The sequence below is a fragment of the Pecten maximus genome, chromosome 11 (assembly GCF_902652985.1).
Source record: "Pecten maximus chromosome 11, xPecMax1.1, whole genome shotgun sequence".
Lineage (NCBI taxonomy): Eukaryota > Metazoa > Mollusca > Bivalvia > Pectinida > Pectinidae > Pecten > Pecten maximus.
The window spans coordinates 5,311,482-5,326,851 of record NC_047025.1 but is presented as its reverse complement, the minus strand read 5'-3'; the positions used below and the strand labels follow the sequence as shown (position 1 = coordinate 5,326,851).

Genomic DNA, 15,370 nt, shown 5'->3' with positions numbered 1-15,370 from the left:
CAGTAATTCTGTGTTACCTCCCCTGTATAGATTGTCAATGTCCTCTCCTGTCAGTAATTCTGTGTTACCTCCCCTGTATAGATTGTTAATGTCCTCTCCAGTCAGTAATTCTGTGTTACCTCCCCTCTATAGATTGTTAATGTCCTCTCCAGTCAGTAATTCTGTGTTACCTCCCCTGTATAGATTGTTAATGTCCTCTCCAGTCAGTAATTCTGTGTTACCTCCCCTCTATAGATTGTTAATGTCCTCTCCAGTCAGTAATTCTGTGTTACCTCCCCTGTATAGATTGTTAATGTCCTCTCCAGTCAGTAATTCTGTGTTACCTCCCCTGTATAGATTGTTAATGTCCTCTCCAGTCAGTAATTCTGTGTTACCTCCCCTGTATAGATTGTTAATGTCCTCTCCAGTCAGTAATTCTGTGTTACCTCCCCTGTATAGATTGTTAATGTCCTCTCCTGTCAGTAATTCTGTGTTACCTCCCCTCTATAGAGTGTTAATGTCCTCTCCTGTCAGTAATTCTGTGTTACCTCTCCTGTATAGATTGTTAATGTCCTCTCCAGTCAGTAATTCTGTGTTACCTCCCCTCTATAGATTGTTAATGTCCTCTCCAGTCAGTAATTCTGTGTTACCTCCCCTGTATAGATTGTTAATGTCCTCTCCAGTCAGTAATTCTGTGTTACCTCCCCTCTATAGATTGTTAATGTCCTCTCCTGTCAGTAATTCTGTGTTACCTCCCCTCTATAGAGTGTTAATGTCCTCTCCAGTCAGTAATTCTGTGTTACCTCTCCTGTATAGATTGTTAATGTCCTCTCCAGTCAGTAATTCTGTGTTACCTTCCCTGTATAGATTGTTAATGTCCTCTCCAGTAAGGTATTCTATTTGTGTTATCCCCTCATAACAGAATTGGATGTTAATATCCTTTATATATCCTTGAAGTTGATGAAACATTGATTTTGAAATTAAGATTCCGCACATGACTTAATGTATGTGATTTCATTATTATTATTTTTTCATAATCTTTTTAAATTTGAGTTCGTTTCATTTTAAATCTAAAATGTAACTGCAAATGAATACCCTGTGATTTTTCCTTACTTTTGAGTTTCTCTTTGCTCTCAAGTAAAACTTTTTATATAATTCTGAAATTCACTCATGCTTATGGAGCCGAAACACCTAATCTTAATCCTGTAGTTTTCAATTTGTTGATATTTTGCCTTGTTTTTATTTTATTTTTTTCTCAAATTACGTCTTTGTTTACATTTGTTGTTTTTTAGGTGCTGTGAAACAGCAACCTTAAGCGGTCATCGCCAAAATTTGTTAGAACAGATTCATTCGGAACTCCCGAGAAATCAAAATATCGCTTATTTCCATGATAAATCCCGATGCGTTCAGGATGGGACCGGAAATAATTTTTCCCAACAAACGCTAACAACACACTAGACAATCTTGTCTCCTTCCGCGAAGTATTTGTTTGCGATAAGTACATGTAATGTGACTTCTGGTTTTTTTCTATAATTTATTTAAATTCAACAAATGACTTCAAACATATAAAAGCGTGAGTAACATTACTTATCGCAAACAAATACGTCGAATTCGTACATAATGACCTGTTTTATCTCCGAGTATTCCGAAATATTTTCTGTGCAAATTATTACGCTTGCTTCCTTGTTTGTGCGAGGGGAGGTAACTTGTATACACTCTAGACATTGGAAAGTCACCTCGAGCTCTTAGGTTGATGAAAACGGCCTTCGGTCGTCAAATACTGTTTTTAGTCTCGGCTTTTCCTATTGGAAATCGACAAGTGAAATCTCCTATTGTTTTTGCATTCGATACTTAGAATGGCAGTCAAGTAGTTCCGATTGGTTCGTCAATTCAGAGAAATAGGCCACACAAAAATGGCCGTGCTGGTGGAGTTGGTTGAATTGATTATGAGGCGAAACCTAACGTTAGCTTGTTTCCGCAACAGAGATTTCGATAGCAATATGATAAGAGGTTGCATGTTTTAAATCAGTGGATAGTGAAATGCTTGCACAAAGTATATAACATAAACTTGCGATTCAACAAGTCACCGGAACAGATAAGGTAGGCCGATTATTTGGGAACAAAATTAAATTTCCAAGACGAGTTTCTTCTAACGAGAGTTGTCAGATGTCTAATCAGGATGCAGATCAGTTATTATACGGAGAGAAAAAAACCCAATGAATTGAGTACAATTTACGGGAACCAAAATAAAATGGGAGAGTAATTCACAAATAGATTCTTAAATATAGCGATGTGGTTTATCAAGAAACATGACGGACATCACGGATTAATCGATCTAAGAATTAAACTTAATCATACATGTAGTATGCCAATTCAAGTGAGGTTTGAAAACGTAATTCTTTACTGTTCATCACAACTTTAACGCAACCACAGCCTTTTTAAAGTAAATAAAATTCCTTTAAATGACAGTAAAACATTCAGGAATGCCCTTAAAAACAATAAAAATATCTTCATATTACATACCATTTACATTTATATAATATTTGCTTTTCCTGTATTTCGATCTCATGCACAGCACCTATGAGTGGCCTTGACCTTTGATTTAATTCAAATTACGTCTTTGTTTACATAAAAATTTTCTAGTACTGTTTAGTTACAATCTTCATAATCGTCAATGCATTTGAAGTGCAGTATTTATCTAAGGAGTGTCCTCTCAATTGGAAGTGGAACAAAAAAAAAAAAAAAAAAACTGAAGAAAAAAACAACAATGACAAAACAAACAAATCAAAATTCGTCAAGATGAGTAAAAGTTTAATGAACAGACTGACACGACACTCAACAACGGGAGCGTGAGAAAGTGAGGGGATATCGGGGTCCAGAGTAGGTTTCTATTCCAGTCGATCCAGCATTTCTTTCTTGAGTGTTCTGGAAGTATAAAATACATACTGTAAGTTTACCTAACACGGGTTGTTCTTAATTCGTAATGTAACTTTTCTGGAATTTTTATTTATTCTCGATTTACATTATAAGTTTTTTTTTTTTTTTTTTTTTTTGCGGTACACATTATAACGTGCTAGAAGGAGTCTTATGCAATCGATTGATTCCGAGCCTTGACGGAGATGACCGACATGTACCGATTGAAACCTAATGTGATGTTGAACATTTATTGTTAATGTTACTCAACAATAAACGCTCAAACATACTGTTTTGAGTATACAAACACACCATCGCCCTCACACGCATCCTCACCCTCGCACACACCCTCATCCTCGTACACACCATCACCCTCGCACACACCCGTATCCTACCAAATGCATCCACAAACACCCTAACACATACAACAAGTGAGCAAACGTCTACAGCTATATATTCGTGTATTCTACAAAGACATCGTGTCTTCAACAAACCGGTCACGTCTTCTAAAATGTTAATCACGTGATCAGTAAGAAGTAGGTCACTGTGACCAATGTCCGTTTGCTACAGATGTACTTACCTAATGTTTACTTCTTTCCTTGAAGTTGTTGGAGAAGTTGAGGTGTAAGGGAAGCTGAAATAAAGGATATGCTTTTTATGAAGTATTTCAAACTAAATTATATTATTGATATCCGGCTGCATACACTAGATCGACATTTTACGTTAAATCATGATAGAGGCAACAGAGTCATTTTTATTTTTCATAAAATAAACATCAATATGTGAATTACACGAGATTTATCAAAAGGTCAAAGGTTTCATCGACTCATAAATTTTCTTGCAAGTTGTTTTGTTGTAAGGAATGTCGTTTTACCTAACACAGCCAGCTTATAACCTATAATAAAACTTCGGTATGATTCAAGTTTCTCCACCATTCAAAGCTCAACTAACTGTAAACTTTAGGGGAAATTCAGAATCTGGAATTTATGTTGGGACGACCATGCATAGATTTAAGTCTATTCCGGGTTTTATTTTGACAGTATATGTTCTTAGGGAGCAATCGTGCTCAACTCCCCGTTAAATATACCACAGCGTCAACACACACAGTAACAAAATAAACCACAGCGTCAACACAATGACAAAATATACTAAAGCGTCAACACAATGACAAAATATACCACAGCGTCACCACACAGAGACAAAATATACCTCAGCGTCAACACAATGACAAAATATACCACAACGTCACCACACAGTAACAAAATATACCACAGCGTCAACACAATGACAAAATATACCACAGCGTCACCATAGAGACAAAATATACCTCAGCGTCAAGACGTATTGACAAAATATACATTAGCACCGAGAAAAATTGCCATAAAAAATATACCGAAGAGTGAACACAACAAAATAAAATGTGATGTTTAAATCGAAACAAAGATTTTATCATAAGAGTATCGTCGGTCGCAACGCGAACCACATAAATATGATAAACTATAAACAACTTATAATACTTTACATAAAGATCGCTTTTGTCGAATGACTTACAAAGAGGAATGCAGTAGGCTTTGTTATCGTCGTTGCCGGTTCCCATAATGCCTTGGTTGAACGCCATGGGGTCCATGCCAAAAGTAGGCATACTATCAAATGTTGGCATGGTGTACATATTGGATGCCATGTTTGCTGGAGCGAAGTTGTCTGAAACATAAATGATCCATGTGTCATCTAAGGTGTTATAGGTACCCGTGTTTAAAGTAGGAAATTAAATTTCTCGCCTTTTTAATTAACGAAATTAATGGGGAAAATATATACTGCATTTATTTTAATTTATTTTAATTTATGTAATAATTTGTTTTATTGTGAAATCAACAGAATATACGTCAACTCTAGTCGATATGAATATTCATAACATATCTCTAAATATATTTAACATACGAATCTAAAGAGTTTTAAGCGTCAGTATGAAAACTTACTATACGGCATATTTGCGCCAAAACTGTAATCAATCATTGGAGCGTTGTTCATCTCGAATGGAACGGTGTTAAGCATTGGAGCTTGATTGAAAAATGTTGTCATCGGTTGAGAATTGAAGGCGATATTGGAGACACCAGTCACAGGCATCGCAGAGCCGAAGACATTGGGGGTGGGGTTACCAAATACCTGGCCGACTGAAACGGGATTAAGTGGTACTCCTGCCGAAAAACCGGAATCAAAGGTCGAAAATCCGGGGTTGATTGCTCCTGGGATAAGGGCATTGCTGCTGCTAAATGGTACAACCGGTGATCCCATCGTAATAAGATTTTGGTTAGGGGCTGCGAAAGGTGTTAAACCGTTGTTAAATCCAGGGTCAACTGTGGTAAAGGTTTGTGCCGTTGCACCTGGCAGAAACGACGATGCTGTTGAGAAAGTCGGCACTGATCCTGGTACGCCCATGCCCGCCGTTGTTCCTGGAAAGCCTTGTGCTCCTGATAATATTTGTGTGTTCTGGAAGGCTCCATTGGTCAAACCCGCTTGTGCTCCTGAAAATAATTGTGTGTTTTGGAAGGCTCCATTGGCACCTAAGCCGTTCAAACCCGCTTGTGCTCCTGGAAATAATTGTTGTGTGTTCTGGAAGGCTCCGGCGGCACCTGCGGTGTTAAACTGGCCGGCTGCGCCTGGAGCGGACCAAAGTGTTCCAGATTGAACTCCGCCCTGTTGTGGTATGTTCCATGTTTGACTACCAGCCAATGTGTTACTAACAGAGTTTACTGCGTTTGCTGCATCTGTCAGAATGTTGCTCCCAGTACCAGCAGCCTGACCAGAGACAGCTGCTGACAAACACACTCCGACGACAAGTAACAAAAGAAACTTCATCGTGATGTTGACCTGTAAATAAAAGTTGACTCCTTTATATGACCTATCTCATAAACTAAACAAAATAAAAGGTTGATAACTATATTTACAAAATTTCTTTTGTCAACAACTACGTTCAATGCAAACATCTACCTTGCAAGATCATCATTAAAAATTACTTTGACGTCAAATTTTATTCATTCACAACACAGTGGTAGGCAAAAGCCGTTGATAGAAAGCTTAACCCAGACTATTTTCTCTTTGAAAACAGAAGAAGAAAACTACCGTATTTCAAATTTTTTCACGTTAAATCGCAATATTTCATATATTTGATAATATAATATAATTGTCTGAATATTATATGAAATAAAGGAATTTATTTTCATATAAAAATTAGGCAATTCGCTTGATAGTAAACAATGAAACCTAGTTTGTGGAAAGAAGTCCGCCAACATTTACATATATTCATACGCGGCAAACTAGGTCTCGTTTTACACTCAAGTTGTTGAGAATTAAGCGTTCAGAAACAGTTTTAATTGTAAACATAATGGAATAACAGAGTATTTCGAGAGAGTGATACACAAGTCTTTCACCGATCCTAAGAACAAATATCGTCCTGAATGACACACAAATATGACCATCATTAAGATTCAAGTTCCTGCAAAATGACTCTTAAAAGTTATTTATTTAGCGATTTTTTTTTTCAGTGTGTTACATTTTTTTAAATTTGATTTTTTATATAATTTGCTATTATCATTTCAAGTTTGTTTCAGTGTACATTTTTCAAAGATATGTGTGATGACTTTGATTATAGAGAACACACCACAAGCATATTATCCACTTCGTCCTCTCGCTGGATGTTTAACTGTTAAACTTAACTAACATGGTATATCATAAAAAGTATAAGTACAAAATAATTTACAATTTCATTTGATGTTGAATGTAATCACGATTTGTTCGAAGGGACCCTACAATATAAATTTAGTCTTTGATGGCGTAAATAGCTTATATGATATCTCATCATACGGAATGTCCTTCTAGGACTCGTCAGCGATGCTTGTACCATAAAAGAAAATGAATATTTGAAAGATTTTTTTTTTTATCTTTTACGAAATGTCATAAATGGTTATTTTTCCTACATATATTTTGACAATAGAATATAAAATCTACAGTATTTGTGATCAATGCAATGATAACTCAATCAAATTCAAAATAATACAAAATTAAAACTTTTTGTCAGACTGTAGGAAGTATCGATAGAGTTGCCACGTATATAGTTATTTCAGAAACACATGTACCTACCCGGTCTACCGATAGTTCCCCCTTGGATTGACGTGGCACGTTAAGCACCAAGCTACTTTTTATACCCTACCTCGCGAGCTAGGCTACCACGTGACCATATTATATTTGCATATTGAGAATTTACCTCAATTTGATAGATCGGTAGACATCAAATCCCTCCGGGTGAAACCTTCCTTTAAATTTCTATTTGGACCAAATAAACTTTGGTTAGAGAATGTTACTCATCTGTACATGTTATATGATTCCAAATCGAAATCGTTACCAAATTAAATTGTTGCAATGTCTATCGTATTGTAATTCATTTTGTTCTGCTTCTACATCTATCTTCGCTTCTGTATATAATATATATATGCGTCTTAATAAGAATTCATTGGTAAGTATTTGTTACGAAACATCCAAATGATATTAGATATTAACAAAACATGCCAATTTAAAAATGACAACGTTCTCTGTTTTTCACTCGATGTATATATTTAAGCTCAATAATGTCATTTCCGAAGAAAGTGTCCTCTGTAGCGGCCATAGCCTACTTTTACTTCTGAAGTTACTGTTCTCTGTAGCGGCCTTAGTCTAACTATGAAGTAAGTGTCCTCTGTAGCGGCCTTAGTCTAACTATGAAGAAAGTGTCCTCTGTAGCGGCCATAGCCTACTTTTACTTCTGAAGTTACTGTTCTCTGTAGCGGCTTTAGTCTCTTACTTATGAAGTAAGTATCCTCTGTAGCGGCCTTAGTCACTTACTTATGAAGTAAGTGTCCTCTGTAGCGGCCATAGCCTACTTTTACTTCTGAAGTTACTGTTCTCTGTAGCGGCCTTAGTCACTTACTTATGAAGTAAGTGTCCTCTGTAGCGGCCTTAGTCACTTACTTATGAAGTAAGTGTCCTCTGTAGCGGCCTTAGTCTAACTATGAAGTAAGTGTCCTCTGTAGCGGTCATAGTCACTTACTTCTGAAGTAAGTGTCCTCTGTAGCGGTCATAGTCTACTCTTATTTCTGAAGTAAGTGTCCTCTGTAGCGGCCTTAGTCTCTTAATTCTGAAGAAAGTGTCCTCTGTAGCGGCCATAGCCTACTTTTACTTCTGAAGTTACTGTTCTCTGTAGCGGCCTTAGTCTAACTATGGAGTAAGTGTCCTCTGTAGCGGCCTTAGTCTAACTATGAAGTAAGTGTCCTCTGTAGCGGCCTTAGTCACTTACTTATGAAGTAAGTGTCCTCTGTAGCGGCCTTAGTCACTTACTTATGAAGTAAGTGTCCTCTGTAGCGGTCATAGTCTACTCTTATTTCTGAAGTAAGTGTCCTCTGTAGCGGCCTTAGTCTCTTAATTCTGAAGTAAGTGTCCTCTCTAGTGGCCATATTCTTCTTTAAAGCATATGTACATTGTAGCGGCCATACCCTTTTCTTAACGCAAGTGCTCGCTTTAGCGGCCATTTCCTACTCTTAACGTAAGTATTGTTATCTTGCTTTTAATGTACATGTCCCCATTAGTGTCCATATCCTGCTCTTAAAGTAAATGTCCAAATTAGTGTCCATATTCTGCTCTTAAAGTAAATGTCCAAATTAGTGTCCATATCCTGCTCTTAAAGTAAATGTCCAAATTAGTGTCCATAACCTGCTCTTAAAGTACATGTCCAAATTAGTGTCCATATCCGCCTCTTAAAGTAAATGTCCAAATTAGTGTCCATATTCTGCTCTTAAAGTAAATGTCCAAATTAGTGTCCATATCCTGCTCTTAAAGTACATGTCCAAATTAGTGTCCATATCCGCCTCTTAAAGTAAATGTCCAAATTAGTGTCCATATTCTGCTCTTAGAGTAAATGTCCAAATTAGTGTCCATATCCTGCTCTTAAAGTAAATGTCCAAATTAGTGTCCATAACCTGCTCTTAAAGTAAATGTCCAAATTAGTGTCCATAACCTGCTCTTAAAGTAACTGTCTATTAGCGGCCATTTCCTATCCGAAGTATGTTATACTTGCATGTACTGATATGACAAGAATATATAATTTGATACTTGCCCGGAATAATCTTGATATGAAGCTGGGAAGTGCTGTCATTTTGGAGGCCAAAGTTGACCCAATATTGAAAATTATCAAATGTCATCTAATGTTCTAATGACGGAATTTGGACATACCTTAAAGGGAGTTTATAATGTATTAATTAGCTGTAGCTAATGCATTGCTTTATGTTTTATACTATCGCATAACATTTTCTTGGATGATGCGGAGCACGTGTTGTTTTTTTCAGATTGATCTGAAAGACCAACATGCAACTAGGGCAATAATCTTGAATATCACATTTAAACTTGTTTTCAAATTTCCGGTTTTGCAATCTGGCCAAAACAGCTGACAGCCTACATTTCAAACTTACGTTTTCAATCATACCTATGTCGTCCAATATATACTTTAGAGGGGTGTGGTTCCGAATCGCTTCTGAGAACGATCCGTTATTTCGAATTGACAGGAAATCGAAGACGCCTACCATCTCGAACCGACGAATGAAACTTCTTCAAAAATTCTATGGCATTTAGCTTATACATTTCAACAATGATATCTAAATATTGATATTTTTTCTGTTATGACTAGATTCCAAGTCATCATAATTGCCATCTTGGAATTTAAAAAAATGCATTTAAATCTTGATATCACGCGCAAATAAATGCTTAAATTGCTCTGGGTATTATTTCGGTATTTCAGAATGCAATGATGTCTGGCATACTGTGATTTTTAAAGTTGAATTAACAGCCTTAATAATAAAGTCAACATGCGATAACACGGGATCCCACGTTACCCGGATGGAAGTATTGCTCCCATTTTTAGAGAGTATATATATATATACTGCATTTCCGGTTTATAAACGGGTGACTAGCTGTTATGGGTTGTTTTCCTAGGAAGTTGAAAAGACAACAATGAACTTGTTATTTAAATATCCTTTACGATAATGGAAAGAAAACTGGATCAGAAATTGCCAGGTTTAAGGGAAATAAAAAGATGTTAACATTGTTATTTAAAGACATGGAGCCATGTTGACGTCTGTGAAAAATTGCATTCACGTCCGTTTTCTGTATCCTCATCAAATTTCAGGTTGATCTGACCTCTCCCCGAATACGTCCCCGTCGCTCAGTTGACGTTAGCGCTGGGTGAGGAATGGAACTTTATTCCAATGAGGAGGGTCAACACCCTGATCCAATTTAAAAAGTACACAGGCGAGTCTGTGCAGCCACTGCAGCTCATCGGGGCATGCACACTATTTGGAGAGGGGGTACCCTCGGATCAGTCTAAAATTTGACATGGTTACTTAACGTACACGGATGAAATTTTCACAGACAGAAAAGTGGTTCCCTTACTTTTAATTACACCATTATTATATTCTATAAAATCTTTTGATTTCCCGTAGTAAACCGAACAATTTCTAATTTCCTTTCAGTATGCATTGTCGACAATACCTGGCTTTATAACAAGCAAGACAATTTGATTGGTCGATAGCCACGTCTATTATGATTACCTTTTGACTGAAATCACACTGTATCACCTCAGCTTTTCAACTTATCCACCAAATGAAACTGACCATTCAGCTGTTAGTGGGCTTAACATACCATATGATGTGTTGGTCTCTGTGATCCACCTCGATCGATATTTGATGGGTTGGACTCTGTGATCCATCTCGATCGATATTTGATGGGTTGGACTCCGTGATCCACCTCGATCGATATTTGATGGGTTGGACTCTGTGATCCACCTCGATCGATATTTGATGGGTTGGACTCCGTGATCCACCTCGATCGATATTTGATGGGTTGGTATCCGTTATCCACCTTGATCGATATTTGATGGGTTGGACACCGTGATCCATCTCGATAGATATTTGATGGGTAGGACTCAGTGATCGACTTCGATCGATATTTGATGGGTTGGTATCCGTTATCCACCTTGATCGATATTTGATGGGTTGGTATCCGTTATCCACCTCGATCGATATTTGATGGGTAGGACTCCGTGATCCACCTCGATCGATATTTGATGGGTTGGACTCCGTGATCCACCTCGATCGATATTTAATGGGTCGAACTCCGTGATCCACCTCGATCGATATTTGATTGGTTATTACCCGTGATCCACCTTGATCGATATTTGATGGGTAGGACTCCGTGATCCACCTCGATCGATATTTGATGGGTTGGTATCCGTGATCCACATCGATCGATATTTGATGGGTAGGACTCCGTGATCCACCTCGATCGATATTTGATGGGTAGGACTCCGTGATCCACCTCGATCGATATTTGATGGGTAGGACTCCGTGATCCACCTCGATCGATATTTGATGGGTTGGACTCCGTGATCCACCTCGATCGATATTTGATGGGTTGGACACCGTGATCCACCTCGATCGATATTTGATGGGTCGGACACCGTGATCTACCTCGATAGATATTTGATGGGTAGCACTCCGTGATCCATCTCGATCAATATTTGATGGGTTGGACTCTGATCCACCTCGATCAATATTTGATGGGTTGGTATCCGTGATCCACCTCGATCGATATTTGATGGGTTGGTATCCGTGATCCACCTCGATCGATATTTGATGGGTAGGACTCCGTGATCCACCTAGATCGATATTTGATGGGTTGGACTCTGTGATCCACCTCGATCGATATTTGATGGGTTGGTATCCGTTATCCACCTCGATAGATATTTGATGGGTAGCACTCCGTGATCCACCTCGATCGATATTTGATGGGTTGGACTCTGTGATCGACTTCGATCGATATTTGATGGGTTGGTATCCGTGATCCACCCCGATAGATATTTGATGGGTTGGTATCCGTGATCCACCTCGATCGATATTTGATGGGTTGGACTCTGTGATCGACCTCGATCGATATTTGATGGGTTGGACTCTGTGATCGACCTCGATCGATATTTGATTGGTTGGACTGCGTGATCCACCTCGATCGATATTTGATGGGTTGGTATCCGTGATCCACCTCGATCGATATTTGATGGGTTGGTATCCGTGATCCACCCCGATAGATATTTGATGGGTTGGTATCCGTGATCCACCCCGATAGATATTTGATGGGTTGGTATCCGTGATCCACCCCGATAGATATTTGATGGGTTGGTATCCGTGATCCACCTCGATCGATATTTGATGGGTTGGACTCTGTGATCGACCTCGATCGATATTTGATGGGTTGGACTCTGTGATCGACCTCGATCGATATTTGATTGGTTGGACTGCGTGATCCACCTCGATCGATATTTGATGGGTTGGTATCCGTGATCCACCTCGATCGATATTTGATGGGGCGATACCTGGGCCCTTTTAGATTTATATATGGTGGAGCGATATCTAGGTGCTCTTTAGATCCATATATTAAGGGGCAATAACTGGGGCCCTTTATATCTATACATGGTGGATCGATATCTAGGTGCTCTTTAGATCCATATATTAAGGGGCAATAGCTGGGGCCCTTTATATCTATACATGGTGGATCGATATCTAGGTGCTCTTTAGATCCATATATTAAGGGGCAATAACTGGGGCCCTTTATATCTATATACTGTGGGTCGATATCTTAAGGTCATTGGATATCTATTGATGGTGATGCGATATATAGAGGCCCTATGCTATATTGTATGACTTATGGGCGATGTCCGGGGGATCTTTAGGTCTACATAAGGCGGGGCGATATCTCGGAGTCCTTCGAGATCTTCATATGCTCGGACGATATCTGATGGTCCTTTTAGATTTAAGGTGGGCGATATATGGGAGTCCTTTAAGTTATATATATGATTTGACGATAACTGAGGGTCCTTTTATATTATATATAGTGGGGCGATATTCGGGGTCAACATTTATCTATACATGGCAGGTCAACCTATAGATATATATCTGTATCGGGACCGCTGTGGCCGAGTGGTTAAGGTGTCCCGACACTTTAACACTAGCCCTCCACCACTGGGTTGCGAGTTCGAACCTACGTGGGGCAGTTGTCAGGTACTGACCGTAGGCCGGTGGTTTTTCTGCGGGTACTCCGGCTTTCCTCCACCTCCAAAACCTGGCACGTCCTTAAATGACCCTGGCTGTTAATAGGACGTTAAACAAAACAAACCAAATATATCTGTATAATGAAGAGTGATTTCTGGGGTCAAATTTGGTCTGTAAATGGTCGGGCGGTATACAACAGATATATACATGTAGATGGTGGATGGTATTGGATATCACTTGTATATAATGTTTGTTAATTAATAATTAATGTTTGTCATATGTTTACATTTGATAGATTTTGTCGCGTCTGATACCACGGTGGAAAGGTGTACTGGTTTCACACAGGTGTCACTACTGTCGACCACGTGCTCATTCAATGGTCAAGTGACGTTGCACGGAGGTCACCTTGTACCCTACATACATTTCATACCTTACGGTCATCATATTCGACCCTACAAAAACACATATATGATATTCTTACGTATCCATTGCGTGATGTAAATAAGAATTGATCAAATAGAGAACCAAAAATAATAGATTTTTTATTTTTATTTTTTTTTGGTGAAAAAATGCATAAATATTATGTTCAATTTTGCTAATATTCCATTTTTAATATCAAAATGAACTATGTCGTTCTCTATGAGGAAGTGACAGTTCTGGGGTATACCCATAGCTTCCTAACGATTTCATTGGTGGGTTAAGTCGTTCGACTGACAGCTCCCTATTGACATGACGGATGTACCCGGAGTCAACATATACCGCCAGCAGGGAACTTGGCTATCCATCTTGTGCTCACTCCCTCCGACAAACCTATATCACATAGGTTAACCTGTACAAACCCTTACCTCTCACAGGTCAGCCGGACTGATATGGTTGTTTTGCGTTTAAACCTTCGTGTACAAGGATCTGTATTCTGTAATACCGTTTCTGTTACCGGGAATCTCTATAGATCTAGATCTGTTGATTTGAAGAAACGTGTATGCTTAACACAAATGGAGATAAATTCCTGGTTCGAGTGAAATCGTCCACAAGTAAGGAGATCTATAGCCTAGCTATTTTGCGTGTATACCAGTTACGCATCGTGAGTAAAATATCGCACTTTGTACAGAAAAGGAAACGGAAATGTGTAGAAACTCGCCCCGGGAATCGCAAAACGAGAAAATTTTCAAATAAGCAAAATTCTAGTGTAATTGTAAACCGTACACGTACAAAATATCCCGCTGTCTCCCGTTTCTCTTTAAAACGAATGGTCCGTGAAACCGGGAGTTATCCGTGAGGAAACCGGGAAGTACGCTGCTACAATCCTTAACCACGGTATATATACATTATTGTAAAGCAAATATGACAAAATACAAAGTATGATCTACTGTATACTTGGTGTATTGTTCTCTTGTCTATTATCTGGTTTTCAAAGATTAATTGGGACGAATTGAAAATAGGGTTTGGCTTCGTATTTATTGATAGAAAAATGTTATTCCTTGTTGCGAATGCTATGACCAGTCGTCTCTAGATAAGCGTCGACTGGTCGTAACATTTGCAGCAGGGAGCCAGACTATGATGGTCAAAGTCCTCATATGACCCTGGCTGTTGGTGTCTCCTTGACACCCGACCTCATATGACCCTGGCTATGTGTGTCTCCTCGACACCCGACCTCATATTACACTGGCTGTTGGTGTCTCCTCGACACCCGTCCTCATATGACACTGGCTGTTGGTGTCTCCTCGACACCCGTCCTCATATTACACTGGCTGTTGGTGTCTCCTCGACACCCGTCCTCATATGATCCTGGCTATTTCTGTCTCCTCAACACCCGTCCTCATATGACCCTTGCTATTCGTGTCTCCTCGACACCCATCCTCATATAACCCTGGCTATCTGTGTTTCCATGACACCCGTCCTCATATCACCCTGGCTATTCGTGTCCCCTCGACACCCGTCCTCATATGACCCTAGCTATTTCTGTCTCCTCGACACCCGTCCTCATATTGTGACCCTGGCTATTTCTGTCTCCTCAACACCCGTCCTCATATGACCCTGGCTATTCGTGTCTCCTCGACACCCGTCCTCATATGACCCTGGCTATTCGTGTCTCCTCGACATGTATTCGTCCTCATATGACACTACCTATTTGTGTCTCCCTGACACCCGTCCTCATATGACCCTGGCTATTCGTGTATCCTCGACACCCGTCCTCATATGACCCTGGCTATTCGTGTCTCCTCGACATGTATTCGTCCTCATATGACCCTGTTTATTCGTGTCTCCTCGACACCTGTCCTCATATGACCCTGTCTATTCGTGTATCCTCGACACCCGTCCTCATATGACTGTGGCTATTCGTGTCTCCTCGACACCTG

At 39.2% G+C, this 15,370-nt stretch overlaps 1 protein-coding gene across 1 annotated transcript; it reads right to left on the bottom strand.

Annotated features, from left to right (window-relative positions):
- Window positions 1-2,769: 2,769 nt before the first annotated feature.
- LOC117337942 lies at window positions 2,770-7,057 on the bottom strand. Its single transcript, XM_033899101.1, has 5 exons — window positions 7,030-7,057; window positions 4,869-5,760; window positions 4,444-4,593; window positions 3,473-3,526; window positions 2,770-2,904 (listed from the first exon to the last, which is right to left on the bottom strand). Exons 2-4 carry the CDS (start codon window positions 5,746-5,748, stop codon window positions 3,480-3,482), a joined length of 1,077 nt encoding a protein of 358 aa, XP_033754992.1. The 5' UTR covers window positions 5,749-5,760; window positions 7,030-7,057; the 3' UTR covers window positions 2,770-2,904; window positions 3,473-3,479.
- Window positions 7,058-15,370: the final 8,313 nt, after the last annotated feature.

Bases quoted from the DNA above. Each gene is read 5' to 3' on its own strand.
- LOC117337942 (XM_033899101.1), bottom strand. From the start codon at position 5,748: ATGAAGTTTCTTTTGTTACTTGTCGTCGGAGTGTGTTTGTCAGCAGCT. The intron at 4,594-4,868 runs GTAAGTTTTCAT...TTTATGTTTCAG, and splicing joins TGGCGCAAATATGCCGTATA to ACAACTTCGCTCCAGCAAAC. The intron at 3,527-4,443 runs GTAAGTCATTCG...CCTTTATTTCAG, and splicing joins AGCCTACTGCATTCCTCTTT to CTTCCCTTACACCTCAACTT.